We start from the raw sequence: 13,276 nt of genomic DNA, 5'->3' as shown, positions 1-13,276 counted from the left end.
ATATTGATGTATAACTGATTGGATAAGAATGTATAATTGTGTGTGTTACTGATGTATTTTAACATATTTGCATTGATATATGTATGGAATTGTGGAGAAAAAAATAAAAATTACAAAAAAGAGTTTATTCCTACCTGCCTTTGACATTGTACTAAAACAACCAATGGCACGTGTGTATTTTCGACATCCTCTAGCAGGGAGGAAAGCAAGACGCCAAGCTGATTCTTTACCAGAAGAACTTGCTATGTCTGATGGGGGTTTTTTGGTAGTATTTCTCCTTAGGCTACCTTGAAGAAGCTTAATTGGTCTGCAAACTTCTACATAGATGTTATTGTGCCCTTTGTGGGGTAACCAATCTTAGTCATGGTATATAAAGCAAATCTACATGCACAGATGGTGATTGATTGGATGCCGTGATGTCCTTGTAATCCTGGCATCTTTGTCGCTGGGGTCTTTGGTGCTCTGAGCTGGGTTGTTTGCCTGCAGACCTCTCATAGCCCAGCCAGGTAGCATCTTCAGTGCGAGGGCATGTGTGTAGGGTTTGCTGTTGTTTGCATTCTCTCTCTCTCGGGATTTAGCTTGGTCTAGGTTGCTGACAATTTCCCAGCTGAAACTATGGCTGAGTCTGTTTATGTGTGGTGAGATTAAGGACTCCTCATCCTGACCTCTAGTTGGTGTTCACGGATGGCTCTGCCAGTCTTCTGCTTGTCTGTCTTACTTTAGTGGCTGTTGTAGTCCTTACATGATTCATCCATGAGTCATGGAGTGACAGAGATCCCAAGAAAAGTTATTGGGTTTAGATTACTTCCTGGTATATTATGATTTAACAATCCTTTTGTCTTATGATTTATGATTGAATTTTTATCATTTATGATCTATGACTTATCACTTTGTTGTTTGTGTGTACACTGAGAGCTTATGCACCAAAGAAAAATTCCTTGTGTGTCCAATCACACTTCACCAATAAAGAATTCTGTTCTATTGTGCTTTGAGTCTTTGTAAAAGGCAAGTATGTTATGAACTCTAACTAATGCTGCAGGTTTCCCAAACTCTTTGCCCACCCAATTTTTGCAAAGAAATGGCTGAAAAACAGCCTGTTTTTGGCAAAAACTGGGCTGTTTTTGCCTTCTAATTACCACAGCTAGCATGACTGGAGGAGGAATTCTGGGAGTTGAAGTCCACAAGTCTTAAAAGTGCCAAGTGTGAAGTTTATAAAAAGTATACAGTACATGGTTGTAAACAGTATTCTGCTACACTGGTATTTTATTAAATAATATATTACTACATCATTTAGTTCAGGATACTTTTTTCCTTGTTTTCCACCTTTAAAGTCTAGCTGTGTCTTATACTCTGAAAAATACTAATCAACCATAGTTTCAACTGGGAAACTGTCAGCATCCCAGACCAAGCTATATATAGTGCTCGATAAGAACCACGGAACCATGAAGATTGTCAGTCATGGTTGTCCCGAAGGTGCTTTTATTTTTCAAGAGACAACTGGACCTTCTGGTGTTTCTTTGAACGTGTTTTGCTTCCCATTCAAGAAGTTCCTCCTGCTTCTTGAAAAAACACCTTTGGGGCAGAGGAGTGGATTTCCCCCTAATGATGGGCTTCCCAGGAAAAACTGGCCCTATAAGAATCAGCCAGGCCCTTCTCAGTCCTTTTGATCCCCTCTAGAGTCCTCAGCGGTGCATCCAATCCCAGAGTCCACATCCATGCCAGGATTCAAGCATTGGGTGATTATGGCAGATCTCCCCAGAGCCCAGGGTGCTTGAAGGTCTGACCAGCTGATGGCCAAGGGAAGAAGGCCCCAGCTTTCAGTCTTCCTGGGCACAACTGGCATGGCTTCACCTGAACCCACCCGGCCTGAGAGCCCCCGTCCCACAACCAAACCCTCCCACCAGAGGAAAGCCCTGGGACAATTCAGTCCAAAGCTTGACTGGTAGAGAACAGACTAGCGACCTGCCTCCATGGTTAGATCTCCATGTATTGGTTTCTTCTCCCAGTGCAGCTGTCTTACTCCCTTGAGCCCCAGGGGCAAGCACACGTCACCGTCCCACCTTAGCAGCCCCCTTCTGCCTCCACCCACTGAAGCTACTTGGCTCTGGCGGATCCAAAGAAGGCCTGAGGAGGCGAAGGGTGGCCTGGGTCCCCCGTCCCTCCCATGGGGATTTCTGCTTGGCCTGCAGAGCAAGGGCCGAGGAGCCTGCCCAGCCCGGCTCAGTGATGCCAACCACAGTAAAATCACTAGCTTTTTCCTTGACAAGGAACCACAAGCTGCTTTGCAATCTAAGGTGATCGTTTTATTGGGTTGGCCTGGCTTTCCCTTCGATCCCATCAGTGCACATGACACAGAACTTCAAGAGCTCAGTCCCTTCCCCGCCCCCCAACCCATTCCTTGCCAGCAAGAAAAGAGGATAAATGCAGAGGGAGAGCTGTTCTCCCCCAGTGGGTGGGCCTTTGGGTGCAGGTGACAGGAAGGGGGGGAGCAGGCAGGAGAAGGGAGACACACAGAGCCTCAGGAGAACGAGTGGGGAGGGGGGAGGTCAGGGCCCCTTTGTGCCCTCGCGACCCAGTCAAGGCCTTCCGAGCTCCCCTTCCAGCCCTGCAGGCAAAGGAGGGAAACGCGACAGCTTGGTTCATGCTGGGAAGAGGGCACGCTGGCCACCTAGGTCCAACCCAGGCTAGGTGATGAATTATAAATTACTTTATATGCTAAAATACTTCACTTGCTATAAAAGGCTGCCTGTCTCCTAGGGTTACGAGAGACCCCCACGCTCCTTGGCAGCCGGCACAAAGAGAGTGGGACAGAGGCAGCATCAGAGGCCTGGCCGAAGGGCTCATTGTCCCCCACAGACAGAGGGTAGGAAGGAGGGCAGGAGGCAAACAAGCTGAATGGCCCCGTCTCTTTCCGAAGAGCCCAAATCCAGATGTAGGGACCTAGCAATGAACATCTGCCTGCCCTGCTCACCCCAACACTGCACAAAGGTCCCCAATCTGACTCTGCTACGCTTACACTCTTCCCCCCCAACAGCCCGGTCCTGGGTCCAGGAGTGAGCTGGGTTTCGAAGTGGGGACCACAGCAGCGGACACTCACAAAAATTGATGTGGGAGGGTGGAGTGAGAGAGCGCGGGCCCCGCCCTCCAGCTCTGCCAGGGTGGAGAGAGGGCGAGCAAGAGAGAGGGGACTAAGGCCCTCCACAGCGGCTGATGGGGATGCTGGGCGGGCGCAGGGTTCTCCTTGCCTGGAGGCGCCACAAGGGAGAGAGGGCCACGGCCATTTCCAAGCAGGTGGCTTTGCCAGGGAAAGTCCAGCCCGCCACCTGCTTGGTATAAATAACCCCCCCGGGTGGAGTCAGCCGATTACCTTCAGTTCAGTTAGGAAGCCTGGAGAGGCCCGGAGAGATCCGGCATCTCCTGGAAAGGCTTCCCCAAGACCTCCAGGGTCCGTGGACATCCCAAGTTCACTTTCGGCTCCGAGGAGCCCAGCCTGGGCTTCCTTCCAGTTCCCACGTTCTCCAAGGCTTCCAGTAGCACGGGAGCAAGAGGGAGGCTTCCTCCATCACAGACCGGGAAGAGGGCTTGGGTGAGAATGCTGTGGGACGTGGGGGGCACCCCGGCTAGAGGTGCCGGGTGGGTGTTGGTAGCTGCTTGGTTTCCCCACCGCCAAGCACGGGCCTCAGCCACTGGACCCTGCCCCGTCCGGGCTCTCCTTGCTCGGCTCTCTTGGCGCCTAGATGACGTGGCAACAGTTGAACTGCCCCAGGGACAGGAGGCTCTCCCGGGAGCTGGGCTGCATGCGGAAGGCCAGGGCCTTTTCGCAGAGCGGGAACTGCAGGAGCCGGTCCTTCAGGTTGGCATTCTTGCCTTTGGCCAGGTCTAGTTTGACGATGCTGTCCGCCAGGCTCTCGTGGCCACTGCCATTGCTCTGCCCATCGCAGCAGCAGGCTTTGGCCCCGCTGGGCGGCCCCGGCTCCAGGCCCTTCCCCTCTGCCCCTGGCGGGCTGTCTCCCGGGGGCCCTGGGGCACAGCCGCCCTGCAGGAGAGCTGTGCTGCTCTGGGGCAGGGGGCTCTCTGCCTCCCCCACCGCCAAGAGCTCCTCCTCGGCAGGGTCTCCTCCTCTCAAGGGAAGGAGGTCGCCCTGGTCCTCTTCCTCTGCTGGGAGGGGCTCCATTCGCCCAGGCTCCCCCTCTGGTCTAGCAGGAACGCCTCCCTGGATACCTGGCGGGATGGCTTCCCCTGGGGACTCGGCAGGCCTCCCCCCTCCTTGCCAGCGGAGGCTGCTGCCCGGTTCCTCCATCTGTGAGGCCCGGCCTGTTCCAGAGAGGCTGCTCGGGGATGCTTGCTCCGGTGGAGCTGCCGGTGCCCTCCCAGGCTCTTGTTCCAGGCAGGAGGGCTTGGCGTGTGCAGGGAGGAGGCTCTTCCCCGCTTTGTAGTGGGCCGCGAGGGCCCGGCAGAAGAGCAGGGATGACGCGGTGCTCTGGAAGCGGCTCATCTGCTCTTGGTTCAAGGAGGAGGTCCGTCTTCGCGAGAGGCCTGGCTTCCCTTCCGCCTCCTCCTCTTCCTCCTCCTCCTCCTCCGAAATCTGTTGCAGGGCAAGGGTACTCTTGGCGATGCCCGTCTCCATGGGGGAGGGCTGGATGAGAGCCCGCAGGGGCTGCCCGCATCCCCGGAAGCTGGAAGAGGACCTGCCCTCGCCCGAGACTGAGCGGGAAAGGAGAGGCTTCCCGGCGTACTCTGCAGCGGCCGTCTCCAAGGCGCTCTTGGTGGCTGGGGGCAGCTCAGTGGGCAGCGGGGTCTCCCCTGGTGGGCTCCTGAGGAAGAAGAAGGAGGAAAGACAGGAGGTGAGCAGCTGTGGGTCACCCCCGGCTGAGACCACCGCTTGAAGGGCCAAGGGGGGCTTGCCTGCTCTGGAGCTGCTCGGCCAGGCTCTGCTTCTCCTGCTTCTCGCGCAGAATCCGTTCGGCCAGAAGAAAGTAGGTGGCGGTCACATGATTGTAGTGCTTGGCTTCCAGGGCTCTAGAGGGAGAGTCCGGGCAGAAAGAGTCAGGCATGGACACAGGAAGAGGCTCCGCTCACTTTCAGGGCTGCCTGGTAACCCACCAGTTGCTCTCAATCAGCTGTTGCCAGAACTCCCTTGCGCTCAGATCCTTTAGAACAGTGTTTCCCAACCTTGGCAACTTGAAGATATCTGGACTTCAACTCCCAGAATTCCCCAGCCAGCGTTGCTGGCTGGGGAATCCTGGGAATTGAAGTCCAAATATCTTTGAGTTGCCAAGGTTGGGAAACACTGCTTTAGAACACAAACTAAGATAATAACCTCACTAGGGAACAAAAGCTTGTTTCTATGTGCAGCTTGGTACGTAAAGTCCAGCTGCCTTAATTATGAATTTCTCCCTGGCCATGAAGCACATGTGGGTTCAGATGCGTGGCTTGATGACCTACAGTATGTCACAGAAGTGAGTCCCCCCCTCCCTCACATTTTGTAAATACCTAAGTATATCTTTTGGTGTGACAACACTGCAAAAATGACACTTGGCTATAATGTAAAATAATGCAATGCACAACCATTAATGCCTAAATTGCTAGCAACTGAGAGGTTCTACTGCAGAAGTGTGTGCATGAATTCTGGGAGCAACTTGCCATTTTCTCTGTCTGCTTCCGCATTGATTTTGTTTGTGGGAAGCTGGCAGAGAATGTCACAAATGGCAATCATGTGAATGCAGGGATGCTGGGACAGCTAAAATTTCTAGGACTGCTCTTAAGTACCACTTGTTCAGCACCCCTGTAAGTTCAAATGGTCACTGAATGAGCAGTCATTGATTAAGGATTACCCACGTCTCCATTTCAAAATTATGATGGACGTTTCATAGTCAGAAGTTTGTGGACATTGTCAGAAGCCACTCTTGACCTTCAGGTATTAAAGAAGTCCCAAAATATGTATCTACCTGTTCACTTCAGCTAACCAAGCTCTGTTCCAACCAACTGAGGGTCAGCTCGAATTCCTGTCCTGTGACTGTGATACCTGTGCCCTAATCACATCCCCCTCTCTTTAATCAACTGGAGCGATTTGCGCCAATGCCCGCAGTGCCCGGACCCTCACTCACTCCTGAATGGTTTCTCGGTCAGCAATGTGGCCACACATCATGGTCTGGATGATGATCTCGTGCTCCTCCTCCGAAACCCTCCGGTGTGAGGTCAGCGGCAGAAGAGAATGGCTGGCTGGGGAAGGGTCCACTCCCTGGAGCCACAGGTGGTTTTCAATTACCTCCAAGGAGGACCTTTGCTTGGGGTCCCGCTGCAGCATCTGGGCAATAAGGCTGTGCAAAGAAGAGTGAGAGTGATTCAGCCGCTGCCCCCCAAGGCCCTGCTCTCCCCCCTCCCAATCCACCTCTTTTCAGAAACCCCACAACAGAAGGCAGAGGTGAAATGGGACCTTGGAAAGGATTCATACACACTCGGTGCCAAACGGGGAGGGGGGTGTCTACACCTTATTCCTGGGCCACCGATGTTGCTTTGCTCAGCAGGAAGCCTGCATGGCTCGAAAGTCTCCCAGAGAAGACAGAGGAGCCCTCAGTCGAGCAATCTGTTCCCCTCAACCAGAGGTAGGCCAAGTTGGCTCTTCTATGACTTATGGACATCAACTCCCAGAATTCCTGAGCGAATCATGCTAGCTCAGGAATTCTGGGAGTTGAAGTCCACACGTCATAGAAGAGCCAACTTTGCCTACCCTTGCCCTCAACCATCAAGCAATTAGACCAGAACCATAATTGGAAGAGGTCTTGTGAGTCCAAATGGCTGACTTTTCATCTCGCAAGTTCTGCCCCAGTTTGAGAGGACCTCCCTCCCATGGAGACAGGGGGAGGGGGGCAGACAAAGAAATATAGATAAGGCCCTCTATTCCCAGATAATCCTTCCTTCCAAGTGCTTCAGGATGAAAACAAAGGGGTGCCAACTGCATCAAGGGGCCCTTTGGACACAGTAGGCACCTCACAGTTTGACTACTGCAACACGCTTTATTTAAGGGCTGCCCTTGAAGACCACTTGTAAGTTTCAACTGGTCCAGAATGCAGCAGCACCGGCATTGCCTCTGTATTATTTATTTAGGTACTTATTGGATATGTGCCACCCACCTCATCTAGACCTATGCCTACACACAACACCTTTTCTGTGAAGCTGCACCACTGGTGAGTCTGCTTCTAGGCGCAATTCGTGATGCTAGTCATTACCCACAGAGCCCTACCTGGCAAAGGGCCTGGTTACTGCCCATCTCCCCTAGTATCTTCCCAGCTGACTAGGGCCTGCAGAGTGGGCACCTGTCGGGTTCCTTCATATCACCTCTTGGGACTCTGGGAACTCTTCTCTGTCGCAATGCCTGCCCTCCGTGATCCAGATGCTCCCCCCACACAAGGACCCTTCTCTTCCCCAAGCACACACACACACACCGCCTCATCCCATTAGACCTGCCATGCTTGCTATCTTTTTTTCCTGCCTTTTAACTGGGTTTATTGTAACTTCTTTGATTGCTGTGAATCACCCAAAGTGGGTGGGAGGCATAGTAAGTGGGAGTTTCCTGCTGACACTTGCACACAGGTCTGTATGCTTTGGGAACAAGAGGCGGAAAGGTTGAGGCTGCTTCCTAGGAAACAAAGCAGGGACAAAGAGGAAGGAATTGGGGGGGGGGCACCTACTCTGCACACAGGCGGGAGATGCCTGATGGTATCACATAGCGACAGTCCAGGATCATGGTCAGGGTCTCGCTGTCGTTGGCCTCCTGGAAAGGGGGATGTCCACATACCAGCATGTAAAGGATGACACCCAAACTCCAGATATCTAAGAGAGAAGAAAAAGGGGAAACAGTTGAACAGGAGCCCTTCTGGTGCTCTGGCTCAGCCCTCCAACCCGTCTCTTCTTCCCCTTCACAGCTTCCTGCTGCAAAAGGACCCCATTGCCCCAAGTAATCAAATCAAATCCACTTCATTGCACTGACTTCAAATGCAAACTTTATTTCTCAGGGGACTCAAGGCCTATTTGTATGCCAGTCAAATCGTCCAAGCCGCCAATATTACAAAGGGCTTAACACAATGGTAGAGAAATGTGATAGGAGCTATTGGGAATGGGGGGGTTGGCTGAAGAAAGACTTGAGATTAGGAGCCTGTAACTCAGTCGCTGGACACCTTTTGGAAATATCTAGAGAAGCAGATTTTACAAGCCCTTCCTTCCTGATGGCAGAGAAGGCTAATGTGGAAAAGAGGTCAAGAGGAGTGAGAATTCTTAAAAAGTATTTAGGAATCGTTTTCAAGTGTAAGAATGTAACAATGAAAGTGAATAGAATAGAGTAGAACAGAATAGAATACAATACAATACAATTTTTAATTGACCGTATGTTTGGACACACAAGGAATTTGTCTGGGCGTATATGCTCTCAGACAGTGTATATAAAAGAAAAAGTACCATCAAAAATCATGAGAGAAAACAGAACAATGGGAAATCAAAATGTAAGGATACAGATAGCAAAATCACCAAGAAAAAAAGATGTGCGCTTGTCTAGAAACATCATCAAGATAACAAAAGTGTGGAATGAATTGAGGTTGGTAAATGATAGTAAAAATAACAAAAAGGTATCCCTTTAGATACATTCAAGAGAATCCATATATCAGCGGTTCAGTGAAAATGCTAATAAGTAAAGGAAAGGGAGCTACTCAAAAAACAAAATTCTATTTTGGTTCAGTTTTTAAAATATTGTAAGAAGCAGCTGGAGGTCTCAGTGGAAGCTTGAACTGATGGAAATATTGTCAGAAGAGATTTCTTTCCTTTGAAAGAATTTAATCTCCACAGCCACAATAATTGTACATTAAAACAAAAGTCAAATGCAGAGGTGTAAGATGGGGATACCTGAAAAAATGTACGGCTGGATTGCAAATGGAACATTAGCCACTACTGTGATGTAGATTAAAAACAATGACATCATTTTGAGCTGCTGCATTAATATAATTTCCAAATTACAGTTAAGCATTTGTCCCACTTGCTTTGGTTTTAGTCAGACTCACCTGAGCAAATAAACGGTACCTGCTGAACAATAGCAATTCTGAGAAGGATCTGGGAGACCTAGTGGACTCCTGATCAACTAGGAGCCAGACGTGCGCTGCAACTGCCAAATAGACAAATGTAGTCCTGGGCTACATCAACAAAGGGAGAGCATCACGATCACATGAGGTGATTAATATTTCTTTACGCTAACTAGTGAGGCCACAATTCTGGTCCCCACAATGCAAATAATGATGTGAGACCCTAGAAAGAATGCAGAGAAGAGCAACAAAGATAATAAGGGATCTGGAGGCTAAACCGTATGATGAACGGTTAAGGGAGCTAAGTATGTCCAACATATTTTATTTATTTATTTATTTATTTATTTATTTATTTATTTATTTATTTACTTGGCTTTCTAAGCCGCCCTTCTCCAAAGGGAGTCGGGGCGGCTCAAAGATATCAAAAATAAGGATGAGTGTGATTTGATAAAAGTATTCGAGGAGCTGTCAGAGAGAAGAGGGAGTCAACTTGCTCTCCAAAGCATCTGAAGGTAGGACAACAAGGTAGGACATGTGAAAGATCATTAAAAAGAAATCCAACCTTGGAAGTAAGGAGAAATTTAATGGCTGTGAGAATGGAACAGCTTGTCTCCTTGATTTGTGGATGCTTCAACACAGGAGGTGTCTGAAATGGTACAGGACAAGGGTAGGCAAAGTTGGCTCTTCTATGACTTGTGGACTTCAACTCCCAGAATTCATGAGCCAATCCTGCTAGCTCAGGAATTCTGGGAGTTAAGTTCACATGTCATAGAAGAGCCAATTTTGCCTACACCTAGTATAGGGTCTCCTACTTGAGGAAGGAGTTGGACTATAAGACCTCCAAGGTCTCTTCTAGTCCTGTGATTCTATGGTCTGGAATGCTGAGCTCAGCTTCAAGCATCCCATTCAAGAGCATCCAGTGAGTATTCAGGAGAAGGGTCAGTCCTTAGTTTCAACATCTCATGAAAAGAGTTTGAAAGAGCTGATTTTCCTGAGGCTCAACAACCAAATACCCAGGAAGGTTTTGACACTGCAATGAAGTGGGGGAGACCCTCCAATCTGCAGAGTAGTTCAAGACTGGAGTCATGTGGTAGTTTCTTAATTTTAGTAAGGAAATTTTAGTAAGGAATCAAATGGATCCATCCAATTGACTGATCTGAGTGAAGGTTTATTTCAATTTTACCAGAAGCAGATACAGGATGGCTAAAGATGACACTTTGTAAAATTTTCTAGAATATCCATTTTAAAAACTAGGATTAACATGGGAAACATAGCTTTATTACCAAATCTAAAAAGACAACAAATTATATTCTTCCAATATCTGATTTCTTAACTATAAACAAATCCGTAAAGTATCATCATTTCAGTTCTGCTGGTTCATTAAAGAGTAATAGAAATAACATATCTATGTCAGCCATGATCAAATAAACCAATGTTATATCCCTTCCTTCCACTTGTCCATTAAACTGATATTGTAGAACTTGATTTCTTTTCTCTTTTTATTATTCCTGCTCACAAAATTCTTCAAAGCTTTAACCATCCTCCTTTGTAACTCCAATGCAGGAAAATTATCCAGGTGACTTTCTCGGTTTATTTATATATTCATTTTAATTATTAAGTCATCAGCCAGTTTCTTCTGTATGTCCAGTATAACATTTTTTCCATGTCATATTAAAGGATATTTTTGAACAATAGATTCATAAATTAACTGTAATAGTGTCAACAGAGCCACCTACTTTTATGGAGAGACCTTATCTTAAAAATGTTACCGAAAAGGAACAGGTTCTGCCTGACAAGATTGAGACAGGGTTGAAAGGCGATTTACAAACAACAAGCTACAAGAATGACATGGGAAAGATATTTATCTGCAAAGGAACTGTGTTGGTTCCAGCTTGGGAAAAAATCATCTGGAATAATTTGTTCTCTAGCTAATCCCTCAGCTATCCAGATTGATTGATCAAATGTACACGCTGCCAAATCCTTCAATGCTCCCAGCATTTCACAAAGATAACATCCATGGTAAACTCTAACCACACCCCCATCCCACAATATGGGCACTAAACTAAGTAATATACCAGAATTGTTGGTGGCAACCGCTCCAAACCCCAGACGCTCCTTTTCACCATTGCCAGTCTCCCCTCCGCCTAAAATAGGGATGGTGTGCGGATATATTACGTGGGGTTTTTGCACCCAGGAGTTTTTAAAACCTTTGTGTGAAGTCTCTATTCTCCCATTTTTTCTCTAGATCTCTAGAGCAGAAAATCTGCTACAATCTGCCAACAGATCCTGCTAGCAAGGGCTGATAAAAGGGATTACAGGAGGGATCACTCTGACATAAAGGCTATGGAGCATCTCCTAAACAGGGAAGGAAGGCTTGAGGGGTGATGGGCCACAGTGGAAGCGGATGAGGAAAATGAACTTATAAACTGATTTTAGCAATGAGAAAAGTGAGGAGAAACTTCTAGTCATCTTCAAATGTTTAGAAAGGAAGGCTAGAAAAGCTCTTTTCCCTATGTTTTTGCCCGCAACCCAAAGAAATTCCTGGATCCCTCCAGGGCCCAGAGGGAAGCTGCTCAACCCCCGTTGCTGAGGGGAAACACCTCGCTCAGGCACCCCTCCTGCACACGGGCCAAAACCGGCTCTAGGCCTTCGGAACTTCTCTGGCTGGCTCTGAGTGTTGTTTGGAGGCCACAGAAGCCAGACAGCCCAGCAAGGGGCTCCCCCCATCTTCAAACACCCCCCCCCCCCCGCAAGAGACGCCTTGCCGGCTCAAGGCCAAGACGGCCCCGCAGGTCCGGCCCACCCAGCGCCCGCTTTCCCCGCGGGACAAGCGATATCCTGCTGAGGCCTGGGCCGGGCCTGCAGGCTTCCCGCCGCCTTTCCTATTTGGCGCAGCCGAGCGTCCTCGGGGCTGTCCGGCCACGGCTGGGCCCGAAGCCTTACCCACGGCGGGGGCATCGTACTCCTCGCCCAGCAGGATCTCGGGGGCCGAGTAGGCGAGGGAGCCACAGCTGGTAGCCAGCATGGTGCCCGGCTGGAAGCAGCTGCTGAAGCCGAAGTCGGTGAGCTTGACCACCCCTTGGTGTTGGAAGAAGAGCACGTTCTCGGGCTTGAGGTCGCGGTGCACGACGTGCAGGCGGTGGCAGTAGGAGATGGCGTGCACCACCTGGGCGAAGTAGCCCTTGGCCCGCGCCTCCTCCAGCCCACCGGGCCGCCGTGTCAGCAGGTCGAAGAGGTCCCCACCGTCGCCCAGCTCCAGCACCAGGTAGAGCCGGGCCGGCGTCTCCAGCACCTGGTAGAGCCGCACTACGTTGGGGTGCTGCACCAGCTTCATGCAGCCCACCTCCCGCCGCAGCCGCGCCGCCGCCGCGCTGCCCAGCCGGCTCTTCTCGATCACCTTGACGGCCACGCGCTCGCCCGTGAAGACGTGCCGGGCCAGCCGCACCTCGGCGAAGTGGCCCCGGCCCAGCCGCCGGCCCAGGTCGTACAGCCCCGCCATCTGGCCCTCCATGGCCGGGGTCTGCCGTCACCGCCAGGCCCGGCGCTCTGGGGCCTACTGGCTGGGCTGCTCTGCTCGGGCTCGGGCGGCGGAGAGGCTGGAGCGGGCGGCGCTTCTCCCGGGGCAGGACGGAAGGCGGGCGCGGGATCGGCTCCGCCGGAAAATCTCCCCCGCCAGCGCGGAGCTGATTCTCGTGACACGGAGCGCTCCCGGGCATTTAAAGGGATATTTTCCAATGTATCTTTGCCACCGCCGCCGCTCTGAGCAAAGGAGACCGAGGCGCTCGTTTTTGGACCGAGGAGGACGCGCAGCCTTGCAAACGGGCCGCTCCCCGGATCTTTCCCCGAACGGTTTGAACGTTGCCCGGATCCCTTTTCAATGCGGCTGGAACAAGCTTTCATCCGTCCCTACTTTTCCTGAGGGAGAAATTGAGGCTCTTCGGTCTGTGGCGTGGGGGCATCTTGAGGACTACATATTGGCCTTGCTGGGTCTGGCGGCTCCTTTGACAGCTTTTTAATTTAATTTTAATCAGGTTCCCAGAGAATAGAATAGAATAGAATTTTATTGGCCAAGTGTGATTGGACACACAAGGAATTTGTCTTGGTGCATATGCTCTCAGTGTACATAAAAGAAAGAGACATTTGTCAAGAATCATGAGGTAAAAAACAATGATTGTCATAGGGGTCAAATAAGCAAGGAAGAAACAATC

At 50.2% G+C, this 13,276-nt stretch overlaps 1 protein-coding gene across 1 annotated transcript; it reads right to left on the bottom strand.

The window, feature by feature from the left end:
* Positions 1-2,281: 2,281 nt before the first annotated feature.
* Positions 2,282-12,916, bottom strand: LOC139171990 (SNF-related serine/threonine-protein kinase-like). Its single transcript, XM_070760583.1, has 5 exons — positions 12,012-12,916; positions 7,692-7,833; positions 6,108-6,320; positions 4,906-5,019; positions 2,282-4,814 (listed from the first exon to the last, which is right to left on the bottom strand). The coding sequence occupies exons 1-5, from the start codon at positions 12,577-12,579 to the stop codon at positions 3,734-3,736; spliced, it is 2,118 nt and encodes a 705-aa protein (XP_070616684.1). The 5' UTR covers positions 12,580-12,916; the 3' UTR covers positions 2,282-3,733.
* Positions 12,917-13,276: the final 360 nt, after the last annotated feature.

This window comes from Erythrolamprus reginae, chromosome 9 (genome assembly GCF_031021105.1).
Source record: "Erythrolamprus reginae isolate rEryReg1 chromosome 9, rEryReg1.hap1, whole genome shotgun sequence".
NCBI lineage: Eukaryota > Metazoa > Chordata > Lepidosauria > Squamata > Dipsadidae > Erythrolamprus > Erythrolamprus reginae.
The sequence above is the reverse complement of the archived record's forward strand: the minus strand, read 5'-3'. Positions and strand labels throughout refer to the sequence as shown.

Coding starts and splice junctions, on each gene's coding strand:
- LOC139171990 (XM_070760583.1), bottom strand. CDS start 12,579: ATGGAGGGCCAGATGGCGGGGCTGTACGACCTGGGCCGGCGGCTGGGC. Junction 7,834..12,011: donor GTACGATGCCCCCGCCGTGG/GTAAGGCTTCGG, acceptor CTTCTCTCTTAG/ATATCTGGAGTTTGGGTGTC. Junction 5,020..6,107: donor GACCGAGAAACCATTCAGGA/GTGAGTGAGGGT, acceptor CTCTCCCTCTAG/AGCCCTGGAAGCCAAGCACT.